The sequence below is a fragment of the Hypanus sabinus genome, chromosome 10 (assembly GCF_030144855.1).
Source record: "Hypanus sabinus isolate sHypSab1 chromosome 10, sHypSab1.hap1, whole genome shotgun sequence".
Classification (NCBI taxonomy): Eukaryota; Metazoa; Chordata; class Chondrichthyes; order Myliobatiformes; family Dasyatidae; genus Hypanus; species Hypanus sabinus.
The window spans coordinates 156,975,402-156,994,721 of NC_082715.1; the positions used below are offsets into that span (position 1 = coordinate 156,975,402).

Sequence of the window (19,320 nt, forward strand, 5' to 3'; positions counted from 1 at the left end):
GTCTCGTCCCTCTTTCACTCCCCTCACACTCGATCTCGTCCCTCCCTCACTCCCTCACACGGTGTCTCGGCCCTCCCTCACACTCGGTGTCTCTTCCCTCTCTCACTCCCCTCACACTCGGTCTCGTCCCTCTCTCACTCCCTCAGAGTCGGTGTCTCGTCCCTCTCTCATTCCCTCGCACTCGGTGTCTCGTCCCTCGCTCACTCCCTCACACTCGGTGTCTCGTCCCTCTCTCACTCCCCTCACACTTGATGTCTCGCATCTCCCTCACACTCGGTGTCTCGTCCCTCTCTCACTCCCCTCACACTCTGCGTCTCGTCCCTCTCTCACTCCCTCACACTCGGTGTCTCGTCCCTCTCTCACTCCATCACACTCTGCGTCTCGTCCCTCACTCACTCCCTCACACTCGGTGTCTCGTCCCTCTCTCACTCCCTCACACTTGATGTCTCGCATCTCCCTCACACTCAGTGTCTCGTCCCTCTCTCACTCCCTCACACTCGGTGTCTCGTCCCTCCCTCACTCCCTCACACTCGGTGTCTCGTCCCGCCCTCACTCCCCTCACACTCAGTGTCTCTTCCCTCCCTCACACTCGGTGTCTCATCCCTCCCTCACTCCCTCACACTCAAAGTCTTGTCCCCTCTCACTCCCCTCACAGTCGATGACTTGTCCCTCCCTCACTCCCCTCACACACGGTGTCTCGTCCCTCCCTCACACTCGGTGTCTTGTCCCTCTCTCACTCCCTCACACTCGGTGTCTCGTCCCTCTCTCACGCCCTCACACTCGGTGTCTCGTCCCCTCTCACTCCCTCACACTCGGTGTCTCGTCCCTCTCTCACTCCCTCACACTTGGTGTCTCATCCCTCCCTCACACTCGGTGTCTCATCCCTCTCAAACTCCCTCACACTCGGTGTCTCGTCCCTCTCTCACTCCCTCACAGTCGGTGCCTCGTCCCTCTCTCACTCCCTCACACTTGGTGTCTCATCCCTCCCTCACTCCCTCACACTCGGTGTCTCGTCCTTCTCTCACTCCCCTCACACTCGGTGTCTTGTCCCTCTCTCACTCCCTCACACTCGGTCTCATCCCTCTCTCACTCCCCTCACACTTGGTGTCTCGCATCTCCCTCACACTCCGTGTCTCGTCCCTCTCTCACTCCCCCTCACACTCGGTGTCTCGTCCCTCTCTCACTCCCTCACACTCGGTGTCTCGTTCCTCTCACTCCCCTCACAGTCGATGACTTGTCCCTCCCTCACTCCCCTCACACTCTGCGTCTCCTCCCTCCCTCACTCCCCTCACACTCAGTGTCTCATCCCACCCTCACTCCCTCACACTCTGCGTCTCGTCCCTCCCTCACTCCCTCACACTCAATGTCTCGTCCCTCTCACTCCCCTCACAGTTGATGACTTGTCCCTCCCTCACTCCCCTCACACTCGGTGTCTCATCCCTCCCTCACTCCCCTCACACTCTCTGTCTAATCTCGCCCTCACTCCCTCACACTCGGTGTCTCGTCCCTCCCTCACTCCCCTCAAACTCAGTGTCTCATCCCACCCTCACTCCCTCACACTCGGTGTCTCATCCCTCCCTCACTCCCTCACACAGTGTCTCATCCCTCCCTCACCCCCTCACACTCGGTGTCTTGTCCCTCCCTCACTCCCTCACACTCGGTGTCTCGTCCTTCTCTCACTCCCCTCACACTCGGTGTCTCGTCCCTCTCTCACTCCCTCACACTCGGTGTCTCGTCCCTCCCGCACTCCCTCACACTTGGTGTCTCGTCCCTCTCTCACTCCCTCACACTCGGTGTCTCGTCCCTCGCTCACTCCCTCACACTCGGTGTCTCGTCCCTCTCTCACTCCCCTCACACTTGGTGTCTCGCATCTCCCTCACACTCAGTGTCTCGTCCCTCTCTCACTCCCTCACACTTGGTGTCTCGTCCCTCTCTCACTCCCTCACACTCGGTGTCTCGTCCCTCCCTCACTCCCCTCACACTCGGTGTCTCTTCCTCCCTCACTCCCTCACACTCGGTGTCTCGTCCCTCCCTCACTCCCTCACACTCGGTGTCTCGTCCCTCCCTCACTCCCCTCACACTCGGTCTCGTCCCTCCCTCACTCCCTCACACTCGGTGTCTCGTCCCTCCCTCACTCCCTCACACTCTGTGTCTCGTCCCTCCCTCACTCCCTCACACTCGGTGTCTCGTCCCTCCCTCACTCCCTCACACTCGGTGTCTCGTCCCTCCCTCACTCCCCTCACACTCGGTGTCTCGTCCCTCCCTCACTCCCCTCACACTCTGCGTCTCATCCCTCCCTTACTGCCTCAGAGTCGATGACTTGTCCCTCCCTCACTCCCCTCACACTCTCTGTCTAATCTCTCTCTCACTCCCCTGACACTCGGTGTCTCATCCCTCCCTCATTCCCTCACAGTCGATGTCTCGTCCCTCTCTCACTCCCCCTCACCCTCAGTGTAACGTCCCTTCCTCACTCCCCTCACAATACTCCAAGTGCGGTCTCACGAGTGCCTTATAGAGCCTCAACATCACATCCCTGCTCTTATACTCTATTCATCTAGAAATGAATGCCAACATTGCATTTGCCTTCTTCACAACTGACTCAAACTGGAGATTAACCTTTAGGCTATCTTGCACAAGGACTCCCAAGTCCCTTTGCATCTCTGCATTTTGAATTCTCTCCCCATCTAAATAATAGTCTGCCAGTTTATTTCTTCCACCAAAGTGCATGACCATACACTTTCCAACATTGTATTTCATTTGCCATTTCTTTACCCGTTCCCCTAAACTATCTAAGTCTCTCTGCAGGCTCTCTGTTTCCTCAACACTACCCGCTCCTCCACCTATCTTTGTATCTTTGGCAAATTTAGCCACAAATCCGTTAATCCCATAGTCCAAATCATTGACATACAACATAAAAAGCAGTGGTCCCAGCAATGACCCGTGTGGAACTCCACTGGTAACCGGCAGCCAGCCAGAATAGGATCTCTTTATTCCCACTCTCTGTTTTCTGCTGATCAGCCAATGCCCCACCCACGCTAGTAACCCCCCTGTAATTCCATGGGCTCTTATCTTGCTAAGCAGCCTCATGTGTGGCAACTTGTCAAAGGCCTTCTGAAAATTGTCTACCCTGCTTGTAATTTGCTCAAAAAATTGTAGTTGGTTAACCAGGCAGGATTTTCCTTTCAGGAAACCACGCTGGCTTTGGCCTATCTTGTCATATGCCTACAGGTATTCTGTAATCCCATCCCTAACAATTGATTCCAACAACTTCCCAACCACACTGATGTCAGGCTGACAGGTCTATAGCTTCCTTTCTTCTGCCTCCCACCCTTCTTAAATAGCGGAGTAACATTTGCAATTTTCCAGTCATCCAGCACAATGCCAGAGTCTATCGATTCTTGAAAGATCATCGTTAGTGCCTCTGCAATCTCTCCAGCTACTTCCTTCAGAACCCGAGGGTGCATTCCATCAGGTCCAGGAGATTTATCCACCCTCAGACCATTACGCTTCCTGAGCACCTTCTCAGTCGTAATTTTCACTGCACAAACTTCACTTCCCTGACACTCTTGAATGTCCGGTATACTGCAGATCTTCCACTGCGAAGACTGATGAAAAATACACATTCAGTTCCTCTGCCATCTCTGTGTCTCTCATTACAATATCTCCAGCGTCATTTTCTATTGGTCCTCTATCTACCCTCAACTCTCTTTTACCCTTTATATATTTTAAAAAGATTTTAGTATCTTCTTTGATATTAGTCACCAGCTTCCTTTTATAATTCATCTTTTCCTTCCTAATGACCTTCATAGTTTCCTTCTGCAAGTTTTTAAAAGCTTCCCAATCCTCTATCTTCCCACTAGCTCTGGCTTCCTTGTATGCCCTCTCTTTTGATTTTACTTTGGCTCTGACTTCACATGTCAGCCACAGTAGTGTCCTTCTTCCCTTTGAAAATTTCTTCTTGTTTGGAATATATCTGTCTTGCACTTCCCTCATTTTTTGCAGAAACTCCAGCCATTGCTGCTCTGCTGTCCTTCCTGCAAATGTCCCTTTCCAGTCAACTGGGCCAGTTCCCTCCTCATGCCATTGTAACTTCCTTTATTCCACTGAAATAACCGACACATTGGATTTTATTTTTTCCCTCTCAGATTTCAAAGTGAACTCGACCATATTGTGATCACTGTTCCCTAGGGGTTCCTTAACCTTCAGCTCTCTTATCACCTCCGGATCATTGCACAACACCCAATCCAGCACAGCTGATCCCCAGGTGGGCTCAACAACAAGCTGTTCTAAAAAGCCATCCCTTAGACATTCTACAAATTCTCTCTCTTGAGTCAGTACTGACCTGGTTTTCCTAATCCACTTTCATTTTAAAATTCCCAATGATTATCATGACATTGCCTTTCTGTAGTGCCTTTTCTATCTCCTGCTGTAGTTTGTAACCCACATCCCAGCTGCTGTTTGGATGCCTGTATACAACTGACAATAGGGTCCTTTTACCCCTGCTATTTCCACTTGCCATCTCCCACTCACACTCTGTGTCTTGTCCCACCCTCACTCCCCCCACGCTCTGCCTCGCTCTATCTTCCTCATTGCCCAACCCACCATTTTCCTCACTGTCCCATCACTCCACAAGCATCCTCCTTCTCCTTCCACTTTTGTGCTGTCTTATTCCCCACCTCCCAATTCTCCCCTTCCCTGCCACCTCCTGCTCCCCCTCAGCCTCCCAACCCCTCATGCCTCCAGCGCATTTCTCTCCATTTTATTTTGTCAGCAAGAACTCAGGCTTGCATTTCTTTACCTTTCTGGAGTCCACCGTTACATTGATCAAATAGGGCTGGGTGCATATTCTTCGGAGCAGCCTCTCTTGCATTGATAACTACCACGCGCCCTAAGAAAGAGATGGAAAATGTCACACACAGACAGTATAGGGTGAACTGCACATATCACAGACAGCACACTGCACATTGCATAGGGCAGTGTGCACTGTACAGTCGGTGAGAGACAGTGTGCACTGTACAGTCAGAGCAAGCCCATGTGACCTGTATAATCAGTGAGAGACAGTGTGCACTGTACAGTCAGTGAAAGACAGTGTGCACTGTACAGTCAGAGCAAGCCCATGTGACCTGTATAATCAGGGAGAGTCAGTGTGCACTGTATAGTCAGTGAGACAGTGTGCACTGTATAGTTGGTGAGAGACGGTGTGCACTGTACAGTCGGTGAGAGACGGTGTGCACTGTACAGTCGGTGAGAGATGGTGTGCACTGTACAGACGGTGAGAGACGGTGTGCACTGTACAGTCGGTGAGAGATGGTGTGCACTGTACAGTCGGTGAGAGACAGTGTGCACTGTACAGTCAGAGGAAGCCCATGTGACCTGTATAATAAGGGAGAGTCTGTGTGCACTGTATAGTTAATGAGACGGTGTGCACTGTATAGTCAGTGAGACAGTGTGCACTGTACAGTCAGTGAGAGCCCAAATGACCTGTATAATCAGGGAGAGTCAGTGTGCACTGTATAGTCAGTGAGAGAAAATGTGCACTGTAGAGTTGATGAGAGACCGTGTGCACTGTACAGCCAGTGAGTGTCAATGTGCACTGTACAGTCAGTGAGAGCCCAAATGACCTGTATAATCAGGGAGAATCAGTGTGCACTGTATAGTTAGTGAGGGTCAGTGTGCACTGTACAGTCAGTGAGAGACCGTGTGCACTGTACCACCAGTGAGAGACCGTGTGCACTGAATAGTCGGTGAGAGACAGTATGCACTGTATATTCAGTGAGAGACGGTGTGCACTGTACAGTCAGTGAGAGACAATGTGCACTGTACAGTCAATGAGAGACAACGTACACTGTACAGTCAATGAGAGTGTGCACTGTACAGTCAGTGAGAGACAATGTGCACTGTACAGTCAATGAGAGACAACGTACACTGTACAGTCAATGAGAGTGTGCACTGTACAGTCAGTGAGAGACAATGTGCACTGTACAGTCAATGAGAGACAACGTACACTGTACAGTCAATGAGAGTGTGCACTGTACAGTCAGTGAGAGACAGTGTGCACTGTATAGTCACTGAGAGAACATGTGCACTGTACCGGCAGTGAGGGTCAGTGTGCACTGTACAGTCAGTGAGAGAAAGTGTGCACTGTACAGTCAGAACAAGCCCATGTGACCTGTATAATCAGGGAGAGACAGTGTGCACTGTACAGTCAGTGAGAGACTGTGTACACTGTACTGCTGGTGAGAGACCGTGTGCGCTGTATAGTCGGTGAGAGACAGTGTGCACTGTACAGCCAATGAGTGAGAGTGTGAACTGTACAGTCAGAGCCCAAATGATCTGCATAATCAGGGAGAGACAGTGTGCACTGTAGATTCAGTGAGAGACAGTGTGCTCTGTATAGTCGGTGAGAGACCGTGTGCACTGTACAGTCAGAGCAAGCCCATGTGATCTGTACAGTCAGTGAGAGACAATGTGCAATGTACTGTCAATGAGAGACAGTGTGCACTGCACAGCCAGTGAGAGCCCAAATGACCTGTGTGATCTACTGTGAGAGTGATGGTGTGTGATCTACTCTGAGAGACGGTGTGTGATCTACTGTGAGAGGCAGTGTGTGATCTACTCTGAGAGACGGTGTGTGATCTACTGTGAGAGACGGTGTGTGATCTACTGTGAGAGGCGGTGTGTGATCTACTCTGAGAGACGGTGTGTGATCTACTGTGAGAGGCGGTGTGTGATCCACTGTGAGTAATCTACTGTGAGTGATGGTGTGTGATCCACTGTGAGAGACGGTGTGTTATCTACTGTGAGAGAGATGGTGTGTGATCTACTGTGAGAGAGATGGTGTGTGATCCACAGTGAGAGGCGGTGTGTGATCCACTGTGAGTAATCTACTGTGAGTGATGGTGTGTGATCTACTGTGAGAGAGATGGTGTGTGATCTACTGTGAGAGAGATGGCGTGTGATCCACTGTGAGAGGCGGTGTGTGATCCACTGTGAGTAATCTACTGTGAGTGATGGTGTGTGATCTACTGTGAGATACGGTGTGTGATCTACTGTGAGAGATACGGTGTGTTATCTACTGTGAGAGAGATGGTGTGTTATCTACTGTGAGAGATACGGTGTGTGATCCACTGTGAGAGATACGGTGTGTGATCTACTGTGAGATACGGTGTGTGATCTACTGTGAGTGATGGTGTGTTATCTACTGTGAGTGACGGTGTGTGATCCACTGTGAGTGATGGTGTGTGATCCACTGTGAGAGAGATAGTGTGTGATCCACTGTGAGAGACGGTGTGTGATCCACTGTGAGTGACGGTGTGTTATCTACTGTGAGTGATGGTGTGTGATCCACTGTGAGTGACGGTGTGTGATCCACTGTGAGTGACGGTGTGTGATCCACTGTGAGTGACGGTGTGTGATCCACTGTGAGTGACGGTGTGTGATCTACTGTGAGAGACGGTGTGTGATCTACTGTGAGTGATGGTGTGTGATCCACTGTGAGAAACGGTGTGTGATCTACTGTGAGATACGGTGTGTGATCTACTGTGAGTGATGGTGTGTGATCCACTGTGAGAAACGGTGTGTGATCTACTGTGAGATACGGTGTGTGATCTACTGTGAGTGATGGTGTGTGATCCACTGTGAGAGACGGTGTGTGATCTACTGTGAGATACGGTGTGTGATCCACTGTGAGAGACGGTGTGTGATCCACTGTGAGAGACGGTGTGTGATCTACTGTGAGATACGGTGTGTGATCCACTGTGAGAGACGGTGTGTGATCTACTGTGAGATACGGTGTGTGATCCACTGTGAGAGATGGTGTGTGATCTACTGTGAGATACGGTGTGTGATCTACTGTGAGATACGGTGTGTGATCCACTGTGAGAGACGGTGTGTTATCTACTGTGAGAGACGGTGTGTTATCTACTGTGAGAGAGCTGGTGTGTGATCTACTGTGAGATACGGTGTGTGATCCACTGTGAGATACGGTGTGTGATCCACTGTGAGATACGGTGTGTGATCTACTGTGAGATACGGTGTGTGATCTACTGTGAGTGATGGTGTGTGATCCACTGTGAGATACGGTGTGTGTGATCTACTGTGAGATACGGTGTGTGATCTACTGTGAGTGATGGTGTGTGATCCACTGTGAGAGACGGTGTGTTATCTACTGTGAGTGATGGTGGGTGATCCACTGTGAGAGACGGTGTGTGATCTACTGTGAGTGACGGTGTGTGATCTACTGTGAGTGACGGTGTATGATCCACTGTGAGTGATGGTGTGTGATCCACTGTGAGAGACGGTGTGTGATCCACTGTGAGAGACGGTGTATGATCCACTGTGAGTGATGGTGTGTGATCCACTGTGAGAGATGGTGTGTGATCCACTGTGAGAGACGGTGTATGGTCCACTGTGAGTGATGGTGTGTGATCCACTGTGAGAGATGGTGTGTGATCCACTGTGAGAGACGGTGTGTGATCCACTGTGAGAGACGGTGTGTGATCCACTGTGAGAGACGGTGTGTGATCCACTGTGAGAGACGGTGTGTTATGTACTGTGAGTGATGGTGTGTGATCCACTGTGAGAGACGGTGTGTTATGTACTGTGAGTGATGGTGTGTGATCCACTGTGAGAGACGGTGTGTTATGTACTGTGAGTGATGGTGTGTGATCCACTGTGAGAGACGGTGTGTTATGTACTGTGAGTGATGGTGTGTGATCCACTGTGAGAGACGGTGTGTTATGTACTGTGAGTGATGGTGTGTGATCCACTGTGAGAGATGGTGTGTGATCCACAGTGAGAGACGGTGTGTGATCCACTGTGAGAGACGGTGTGTGATCCACTGTGAGAGACGGTGTGTGATCCACTGTGAGAGACGGTGTGTTATGTACTGTGAGTGATGGTGTGTGATCCACTGTGAGAGACGGTGTGTGATCCACTGTGAGAGACGGTGTGTTATGTACTGTGAGTGATGGTGTGTGATCCACTGTGAGAGACGGTGTGTTATGTACTGTGAGTGATGGTGTGTGATCCACTGTGAGATACGGTGTGTGATCTACTGTGAGTGATGGTGTGTGATCCACTGTGAGAGACGGTGTGTGATCTACTGTGAGAGACGGTGTGTGATCCACTGTGAGAGACGGTGTGTTATCTACTGTGAGAGACGGTGTGTGATCCACTGTGAGAGACGGTGTGTGATCCACTGTGAGAGACGGTGTGTTATCCACTGTGAGAGACGGTGTGTGATCCACTGTGAGAGACGGTGTGTGATCCACTGTGAGATACGGTGTGTGATCCACTGTGAGATACGGTGTGTTATCCACTGTGAGAGACGGTGTGTGATCCACTGTGAGAGACGGTGTGTGATCCACTGTGAGAGACGGTGTGTGATCCACTGTGAGAGACGGTGTGTGAGCCACTGTGAGATACGGTGTGTGATCTACTGTGAGAGACGGTGTGTGATCCACTGTGAGAGGCGGTGTGTGATCTACTGTGAGAGACGGTGTGTGATCCACTGTGAGAGGCGGTGTGTGATCTACTGTGAGAGACGGTGTGTGATCCACTGTGAGAGATGGTGTGTTATGTACTGTGAGAGACTGTGTGAGATCTACTGTGAGAGACGGTGTGTGATCCACTGTGAGAGATGGTGTGTTATGTACTGTGAGAGACGGTGTGTGATCCACTGTGAGAGACGGTGTGTGATCCACTGTGAGAGACGGTGTGTGATCCACTGTGAGAGGCGGTGTGTGATCTACTGTGAGAGACGGTGTGTGATCCACTGTGAGAGATGGTGTGTTATGTACTGTGAGAGACTGTGTGAGATCTACTGTGAGTGATGGTGTGTGATCTACTGTGAGAGACGGTGTGAGATCTACTGTGAGATACGGTGTGTGATCTACTGTGAGTGATGGTGTGTGATCCACTGTGAGAGACGGTGTGTGATCCACTGTGAGAGACGGTGTGTGATCCACTGTGAGAGACGGTGTGAGATCCACTGTGAGAAAAGGTGTGTGATCCACTGTGAGAGACGGTGTGTGATCCACTGTGAGAGACGGTGTGTGATCTACTGTGAGAGACGGTGTGTGATCCACTGTGAGAGACGATGTGTGATCTACTGTGAGAGACGGTGTGTGATCCACTGTGAGAGACGGTGTGTGATCCACTGTGAGTGACGGTGTGTGATCCACTGTGAGAGACGGTGTGTGATCCACTGTGAGAGACGATGTGTGATCTACTGTGAGAGACGGTGTGTGATCTACTGTGAGAGACGGTGTGTTATGTACTGTGAGAGACGGTGTGTGATCCACTGTGAGAGACGGTGTGTGATCCACTGTGAGAGACGGTGTGTGATCCACTGTGAGAGACGGTGTGTGAGCCACTGTGAGAGACGGTGTGTGATCCACTGTGAGAGACGGTGTGTGATCCACTGTGAGAGACGGTGTGTGATCTACTGTGAGAGACGGTGTGTGATCTACTGTGAGAGACGGTGTGTTATGTACTGTGAGATACGGTGTGTGATCCACTGTGAGAGACGGTGTGTGATCCACTGTGAGAGACGGTGTGTGATCCACTGTGAGAGACGGTGTGTGAGCCACTGTGAGAGACGGTGTGTGATCTACTGTGAGAGACGGTGTGTGATCCACTGTGAGAGACGGTGTGTGATCCACTGTGAGAGACGGTGTGAGATCCACTGTGAGAGACGGTGTGTGATCCACTGTGAGAGACGGTGTGTGATCCACTGTGAGAGACGATGTGTGATCTACTGTGAGAGACGGTGTGTGATCCACTGTGAGAGACGGTGTGTGATCCACTGTGAGTGATGGTGTGTGATCCACTGTGAGAGAGATAGTGTGTGATCCACTGTGAGAGACGGTGTGTGATCCACTGTGAGTGACGGTGTGTTATCTACTGTGAGTGACGGTGTGTGATCCACTGTGAGTGACGGTGTGTGATCCACTGTGAGTGACGGTGTGTGATCCACTGTGAGTGACGGTGTGTGATCCACTGTGAGAGACGGTGTGTGATCTACTGTGAGTGATGGTGTGTGATCCACTGTGAGAAACGGTGTGTGATCTACTGTGAGATACGGTGTGTGATCTACTGTGAGTGATGGTGTGTGATCCACTGTGAGAAACGGTGTGTGATCTACTGTGAGATACGGTGTGTGATCTACTGTGAGTGATGGTGTGTGATCCACTGTGAGTGACGGTGTGTGATCTACTGTGAGATACGGTGTGTGATCCACTGTGAGAGACGGTGTGTGATCCACTGTGAGATACGGTGTGTGATCTACTGTGAGATACGGTGTGTGATCCACTGTGAGAGACGGTGTGTGATCTACTGTGAGAGACGGTGTGTGATCCACTGTGAGAGACGGTGTGTTATCTACTGTGAGAGACGGTGTGTGATCCACTGTGAGAGACGGTGTGTGATCCACTGTGAGATACGATGTGTGATCCACTGTGAGATACGGTGTGTTATCCACTGTGAGAGACGGTGTGTGATCCACTGTGAGAGACGGTGTGTGATCCACTGTGAGAGGCGGTGTGTGAGCCACTGTGAGTGACGGTGTGTGATCCACTGTGAGTGATGATGTGTGATCCACTGTGAGAGATGGTGTGTTATGTACTGTGAGAGACGGTGTGTGATCCACTGTGAGAGACGGTGTGTGATCCACTGTGAGAGACGGTGTGTGATCCACTGTGAGAGGCGGTGTGTGATCTACTGTGAGAGACGGTGTGTGATCCACTGTGAGAGATGGTGTGTTATGTACTGTGAGAGACTGTGTGAGATCTACTGTGAGTGATGGTGTGTGATCTACTGTGAGAGACGGTGTGAGATCTACTGTGAGATACGGTGTGTGATCTACTGTGAGTGATGGTGTGTGATCCACTGTGAGAGACGGTGTGTGATCCACTGTGAGAGACGGTGTGAGATCCACTGTGAGAGACGGTGTGTGATCCACTGTGAGAGACGGTGTGTGATCCACTGTGAGAGACGATGTGTGATCTACTGTGAGAGACGGTGTGTGATCCACTGTGAGAGACGGTATGTTATTTACTGTGAGAGACGGTGTGTGATCCACTGTGAGAGACGGTGTGTTATGTACTGTGAGAGACGGTGTGTGATCCACTGTGAGAGACGGTGTGTGATCTACTGTGAGAGACGGTGTGTGATCTACTGTGAGAGACGGTGTGTGATCCACTGTGAGAGACGGTGTGTGATCCACTGTGAGAGACGGTGTGTGATCTACTGTGAGAGACGGTGTGTGATCCACTGTGAGAGACGGTGTGTGATCTACTGTGAGAGACGGTGTGTGATCCACTGTGAGAGACGGTGTGTGATCCACTGTGAGAGACGGTGTGTTATCTACTGTGAGTGACGGTGTGTGATCTACTGTGAGTGACGGTGTGTGATCCACTGTGAGAGACGGTGTGTGATCCACTGTGAGTGACGGTGTGTGATCCACTGTGAGAGACGGTGTGTGATCCACTGTGAGTGATGGTGTGTGATCCACTGTGAGAGACGGTGTGTGATCCACTGTGAGATACGGTGTGTGATCCACTGTGAGATACGGTGTGTGATCCACTGTGAGAGACGGTGTGTGATCTACTGTGAGTGATGGTGTGTGATCCACTGTGAGAGACGGTGTGTTATCTACTGTGAGTGACGGTGTGTGATCCACTGTGAGAGACGGTGTGTGATCCACTGTGAGTGACGGTGTGTGATCCACTGTGAGAGACGGTGTGTGATCCACTGTGAGTGATGGTGTGTGATCCACTGTGAGAGACGGTGTGTGATCCACTGTGAGATACGGTGTGTGATCTACTGTGAGTGATGGTGTGTGATCCACTGTGAGATACGGTGTGTGATCCACTGTGAGAGACGGTGTGTGATCTACTGTGAGTGATGGTGTGTGATCCACTGTGAGAGACGGTGTGTTATCTACTGTGAGTGACGGTGTGTGATCCACTGTGAGAGACGGTGTGTGATCCACTGTGAGAGACGGTGTGTGATCCACTGTGAGAGACGGTGTGTGATCCACTGTGAGAGACGGTGTGTTATCTACTGTGAGTGACGGTGTGTGATCTACTGTGAGTGACGGTGTGTGATCCACTGTGAGAGACGGTGTGTGATCCACTGTGAGTGACGGTGTGTGATCCACTGTGAGAGACGGTGTGTGATCCACTGTGAGTGATGGTGTGTGATCCACTGTGAGAGACGGTGTGTGATCCACTGTGAGATACGGTGTGTGATCTACTGTGAGTGATGGTGTGTGATCCACTGTGAGAGACGGTGTGTGATACACTGTGAGAGACGGTGTGTGATCCACTGTGAGTGATGGTGTGTGATCTACTGTGAGAGACGGTGTGTGATCCACTGTGAGAGACGGTGTGTGATCCACTGTGAGAGACGGTGTGAGATCTACTGTGAGTGATGGTGTGTGATCTACTGTGAGAGACGGTGTGTGATCCACTGTGAGATACGGTGTGTGATCTACTGTGAGAGACGGTGTGTGATCCACTGTGAGATACGGTGTGTGATCTACTGTGAGAGACGGTGTGTGATCCACTGTGAGAGACGGTGTGTGATCCACTGTGAGAGACGGTGTGTTATCTACATGCTCTGAGTACATACAGGCTGCTGCAGGACAAGGGCACGAAGCCATTCCAGACCAGTCCAATGAGGGTGTAGTTGAACTGACAGCAACCCACCCTCCACCCTCCACCCTCCCCTCCCTTCATCCACGTGTTTCACTGTGTTTACAGCCTTGGGCAACATTTCATTGTCTGATGAGGTTTTCGATTTTTTTTTTTAGGTGAAATCCACACAACTGGAACCCATCCTGTCCACCCTCACTGCCAGTCTTAGAAGTCCTTCCCCTTCCTTCCTCCCCAGGGTTGGACCAATTTCTGCTTAAAATATCTTAGAAACTTACAACTCGCCAGAATCAGACACAGTAACAGGATAATAACTCATGGGGGAGTCCAGAGCAGCCATCAGCACAATCCCAGTCCCCGACTACCCCCTCCCCTGCAGTACCATGCCACCCATCCCCAGGGTCAGTGGGTGCTGGAAACTCTGCTTGGGGATCAACATTACCATCACAGGCCCCAAGTTGGAGCACATCTGCACTTCAGTCTGAACAGGAATTGGACAAGTGCCCTGTCCCAGCCTCTCCTTTGCACAGCACCCTTGGGCGAAGCTGATGTGTGTCACCTTTTGCTGCGTCATAAATGGTGTAGATGGATCCTCCACCGATGCCCAGACTCTGAGGGTGGACCAGGGAACTACAGAGCAGAGTCGCGATCGCTGCATCCACAGCAGACCCTCCTTTCCGCAGGATGTCCCTGAAAAGCAACCCACACATCAGGGTCACAAATTATCTGTCCCCAGTACCCCACCTCCCCCAGACAGGGGCAATACCCCTCCCTGTCCCCAGTACCCCACCTCCCCCAGACAGGGTCAATACCCCTCCCTGTCCCCAGTACCCCACCTCCCCCAGACAGGGGAAATACCCCTCCCTGTCCCCAGTACCCCACCTCCCCCAGACAGGGGAAATACCCTTCCAGGTCCTCAGTACCCCACCTCCCCCAGACAGGGGAAATACCCCTCCAGGTCCTCAGTACCCCAACCTCCCCCAGACAGGGGCAATACCCCTCCATGTCCCCAGTACCCCACCTCCCCCAGACAGGGGAAATACCCCTCCAGGTCAGTACCCCACCTCCCCCAGACAGGGGCAATACCTCCCTGTCCCCAGTACCCTACCTCCCCCAGACTGGGGCAATACCCCTCCAGGTCCCCAGTACCCCACCTCCCCCAGACAGGGGCAATACCCCTCCAGGTCCCCAGTACCCCACCTCCCCCAGACAGGGGCAATACCCCCTCCCTCTCCCCAGTACCCCACCTCCCCCAGATAGGGGCAATACCCCTCCATGTCCCCAGTACCCCACCTCCCCCAGACAGGGGAAATACCCCTCCAGGTCAGTACCCCACCTCCCCCAGACAGGGGCAATACCTCCCTGTCCCCAGTACCCTACCTCCCCCAGACTGGGGCAATACTCCTCCAGGTCCCCAGTACCCCACCTCCCCCAGACAGGGGCAATACCCCTCCAGGTCCCCAGTACCCCACCTCCCCCAGACAGGGGCAATACCCTCTCCCATGTCCCCAGTACCCCACCACCCTGACAGGGGCAATACCCCCTCCCTCTCCCCAGTACCCCACCTCCCCCAGACAGGGGCAATACCCCTCCAGGTCCCCAGTACCCCACCTCCCCCAGACATTACCCCCCTCCCATGTCCCCAGTACCCCACCACCCCCAGGCAGGGGCAATACCCCTCCACATCCCCAGTACCCCACCACCCCCAGACAGGGGCAATACCCTCTCCCATGTCCCCAGTACCCCACCACCCCCAGACAGGGGCAATACCCCCTCTGTCGCCAGTACCTCACCACCCCCAGACAGGGGCATTACCCCCTCCCCTGTCCCCAATACCCCCACCTCCCTCATTCAGGGGCAATACCCCCTCCCCTGTCCCCAGCACCCTTCCCTCTGCTCTAGTCCAATGTCTGAGCTGCCATAACCCCTCCTCCTCCCACTTCCAGCTTTGTCCAGTTTAAGAGGGAGCAGGGAAACCGATCGGCAGCGACACACACTCTACTGGAGGTTAGAGTGGAATAAACAGTCACCAGCCTGTCATGAGGACAGATTCCCGTTGTTATCACAACCTCAGCTCAGTTTCAGCTGTTCAGTCAGTCATGGCTCCCATAGAAACATAGAAAACCTACAGCACAACACAGGCTCTTTGGCCCCTAGTCCTGTGCTGAACATGTACTTACTTTAGGAATTACCTAGGGTTGCCCATCGTTCACTATTTTTCTGAGCTCCGTGTACCTGTCCAGGAGTCTCTTAAAAGACCCTATCGTATCCACCTCCACCACCATCGCTGGCAGCCCATTCCACGCACTCACCACTCTCTGAGTAAAAAATTTACCCCTGACATCTCCTCTGTACCTACTTCCAAGCACCTTAAACCTGTGCCCACTCGCGTTAGCCATTTCAGCCCTGGGAAAAAGCCTCTGACTATCCACACGATCAATGGCTCTCGTCATCTTGTACACAGAGAAATTCAACTATGGCTTCTCAGGGACAGTACATCACAACAACATCGTAACATGACAACGTTGGTGACACAGTCATGCTGAGAGTCAGAAAGTTAATTCCTGTGATGAGAGCGTTAACTTCCGATCTGATTTCTTTCGAGTTTTGAAGAATGAGGGGTGATCATACTCAAGCAATTGAATCCTTGAGAAGGTTTGTCAGGGGGACTGTGGAAAAGGTTCAATTAGTGGGAGAACCTGGTTGCAGAATTCCTGAATTGAAAATAATTTCAGACAAGTAACAGTGATCCTGCGGTAACAATGCCTAATGACAGTATTCATTACAACTTCACAATGAGGGAGACTTAGCGACAATTCTTAAGGCAACGTTGAGGTGCCTGGCTCACTGCGGAAAGCAGCGGAAGAAATTGTAGTACTGGCACTGTGTCAGGTGGGGCACCAGAATACGGAGGGGTGGCCAAGCCTGTGCCTTCATTTGGGAAGGGCTGCAAGGACAAACCAGGGAAGTACAGCATGGAGACGATAGGACAGAACTGTGAACTACAGCACAATACAAGCCCTTTGGACCGACATTAACCATTCATTGACACGCAGAGCAGAATAGCTCAACAATCGCCGCTGGTTAATCCTATCCCAATCACGGGACAACCACCACGTCTCTGGTCTGTGGGAGAAAACCAGAGCACCCGGAGGAAACCCACGTGGTCACAGCGAGAATGTAGAAACTCCATGCAAGCAGCAGTGGGAATTGAACAATACAGTGTTGTGTCAACCTCTCCGCTTCTGCTACTGTGCCACCCCACGGTACCTACACGGAAATCAATCTAACCCTTCCTTATACACAGCCATCCATATTTTGATGATTCACGTGCCGATATAAGATTGCCCATGATGCACCTGCTTCCACCACCAGCCCTGACACGGTACTCTGTGCACCTACCATCTCACATTGAAACACAGGAAACCTACAGCACAACAATGCTGTGCCAAATATATCCTTACTTTAGAAATTACCCAGGGTTACCCATAGCCCTCTATTTTTCAGAGTCTCCTGAAAGACCCATTCGTATCCACCTCCACCACCGTCGCCAGCAGCCCATTCCACGTACTCGCCGCTCTCTGTGTAAAAAAACTTACCCCTGACATCTCCTCTGTACCTACTCCCCAGCACCTTAAAATTGTGCCCTCTTGTGTTAGTTATTTCAGCCCTGGGAAAAAGCCTCCGACTATCCACACAATCAATGCCTCTCATCACCTTGTCCACCTCTATCAGGTCACCTCTCATCTCCGTCGCTCCAAGGAGAAAAGGCCAAGTTCACTCAACCTATTCTCATAAGGCAAGCTCCCCAGTCCAGGCAACATCCTTGTAAATCTCCTCTGCACCCTTTCTATGGCTTCTACATCCTTCCTGTAGTGAGGCGACCAGAACTGAGCACAGTACTCCAAGTGGGGTCTGACCAGGGTCAAATATAGCTGCAACAATACCTCTCGGCTCTTAAACTCAATCCTACGGTTGATGAAGGCCAACGCACCCCTACACCTCCCTCCTATCACCGTTAATTATGCCCCCTGGAATTAGCCTTTTCTGCACTGGAAAAACGTCTCTGGCTACCCATGTCTCACATCTTTAACTACTTTTGTAGAGCAGACCACAATGAGGGCAATGTGGTCAGTGTTCTCGACAGGGAGACTCTGGCACAATCGCACTGGTAGAGCTGTCTGGAAAGTTAGATCACATGCGATCCGGGGTGGACGAGCCAAAAGGGCACAAGGCTGGCTGCTGGTTGGAGACTTCATGTGGTACTGTTCTGCAGACTGGAGGCTTGTGATAGTTTGTGATCATCTCCGCTCACAATCTGAATCAGTGTCATTAACCTGCTTAGCAAGTCAGCAGGTGATGCAGTTTGTCTCAGATTACAACTGGATTTAGATCAATGGGGCGAAGGAATAGCAGATGGAATTTAACTCAGACAGATGTGAGGTGGTGCATTGTGGTCAGTAAACCAGGCAATACTACATAGCAAACAGTACTAGAACAGAGAAACCCAAGGGTACAGATAAAGAGTTCCCAGAAAGTTGCAACACAATAGACAGGGTGGAGAAGAAGCAACAGAACACTTGCCTTCATCAGTCAGAACAATGAGTACAAGAACTCAAAACACCATGTTACAGCCATACGGGACGTCACTGACATTTCACTGGGAGTATTACACGGGACATCACGGAGATCTCATTGGGAGTGTCGTACGGGATGTCACTGAGATCTCATTGGGAGTGTCGTACGGGATGTCACTGAGATCTCATTGGGAGTGTCGTACGGGATGTCACTGAGATCTCATTGGGAGTGTCGTAGGGGACGTCACTGAGATCTCATTGGGAGTGTCGTACGGGATGTCACTGAGATCTCATTGGGAGTGTCGTACGGGATGTCACTGAGATCTCATTGGGAGTGTCGTACGGGATGTCACTGAGATCTCATTGGGAGTGTCGTACGGGTTGTCACTGAGATCTCATTGGGAGTGTCGTACGGGACGTCACTGAGATCTCATTGGGAGTGTCGTACGGGACGTCACTGAGATCTCATTGGGAGTGTCGTACGGGACGTCACTGAGATCTCATTGGGAGTGTCGTACGGGATGTCACTGAGATCTCATTGGGAGTGTCGTACGGGATGTCACTGAGATCTCATTGGGAGTGGCGTACGGGACGTCACAGATCTCATTGGGAGTGGCGTACGGGACGTCACAGATCTCATTGGGAGTGTCGTAGGGGATGTCACTGAGATCTCATTGGGAGTGTCGTATGGGATGTCACTGAGATCTCATTGGGAGTGTCGTACGGGACGTCACAGATCTCATTGGGAGTGTCGTAGGGGATGTCACTGAGATCTCATTGGGAGTGTCGTACGGGATGTCTCTGAGATCTCATTGGGAGTGTCGTACGGGATGTCACTGAGATCTCATTGGGAGTGTCGTACGGGATGTCACTGAGATCTCATTGGGAGTGTCGTACGGGATGTCACTGAGATCTCATTGGGAGTGTCGTACGGGATGTCACTGAGATCTCATTGGGAGTGTCGTACTGGATGTCACTGAGATCTCATTGGGAGTGTCGTAGGGGATGTCACTGAGATATCATTGGGAGTGTCGTAGGGGATGTCACTGAGATCTCACTGGGAGTGTCGTACGGGATGTCACTGA

The 19,320-nt window shown here is 51.5% G+C and overlaps 1 protein-coding gene across 1 annotated transcript in view; it reads right to left on the reverse strand.

Annotated features, from left to right (window-relative positions):
- Positions 1-19,320, reverse strand: part of LOC132401264 (glutathione hydrolase 5 proenzyme-like) — a 195,785-nt gene that overhangs the window by 138,234 nt on the left and 38,231 nt on the right. The window contains exons 2-3 of the mRNA XM_059983296.1: positions 14,218-14,348; positions 4,799-4,888 (exon numbers count right to left, since the gene is read on the reverse strand). Of these exons, the coding sequence (XP_059839279.1) occupies positions 4,799-4,888; positions 14,218-14,348 (221 nt within the window). The remainder of the gene's footprint in view (positions 1-4,798; positions 4,889-14,217; positions 14,349-19,320) is intronic.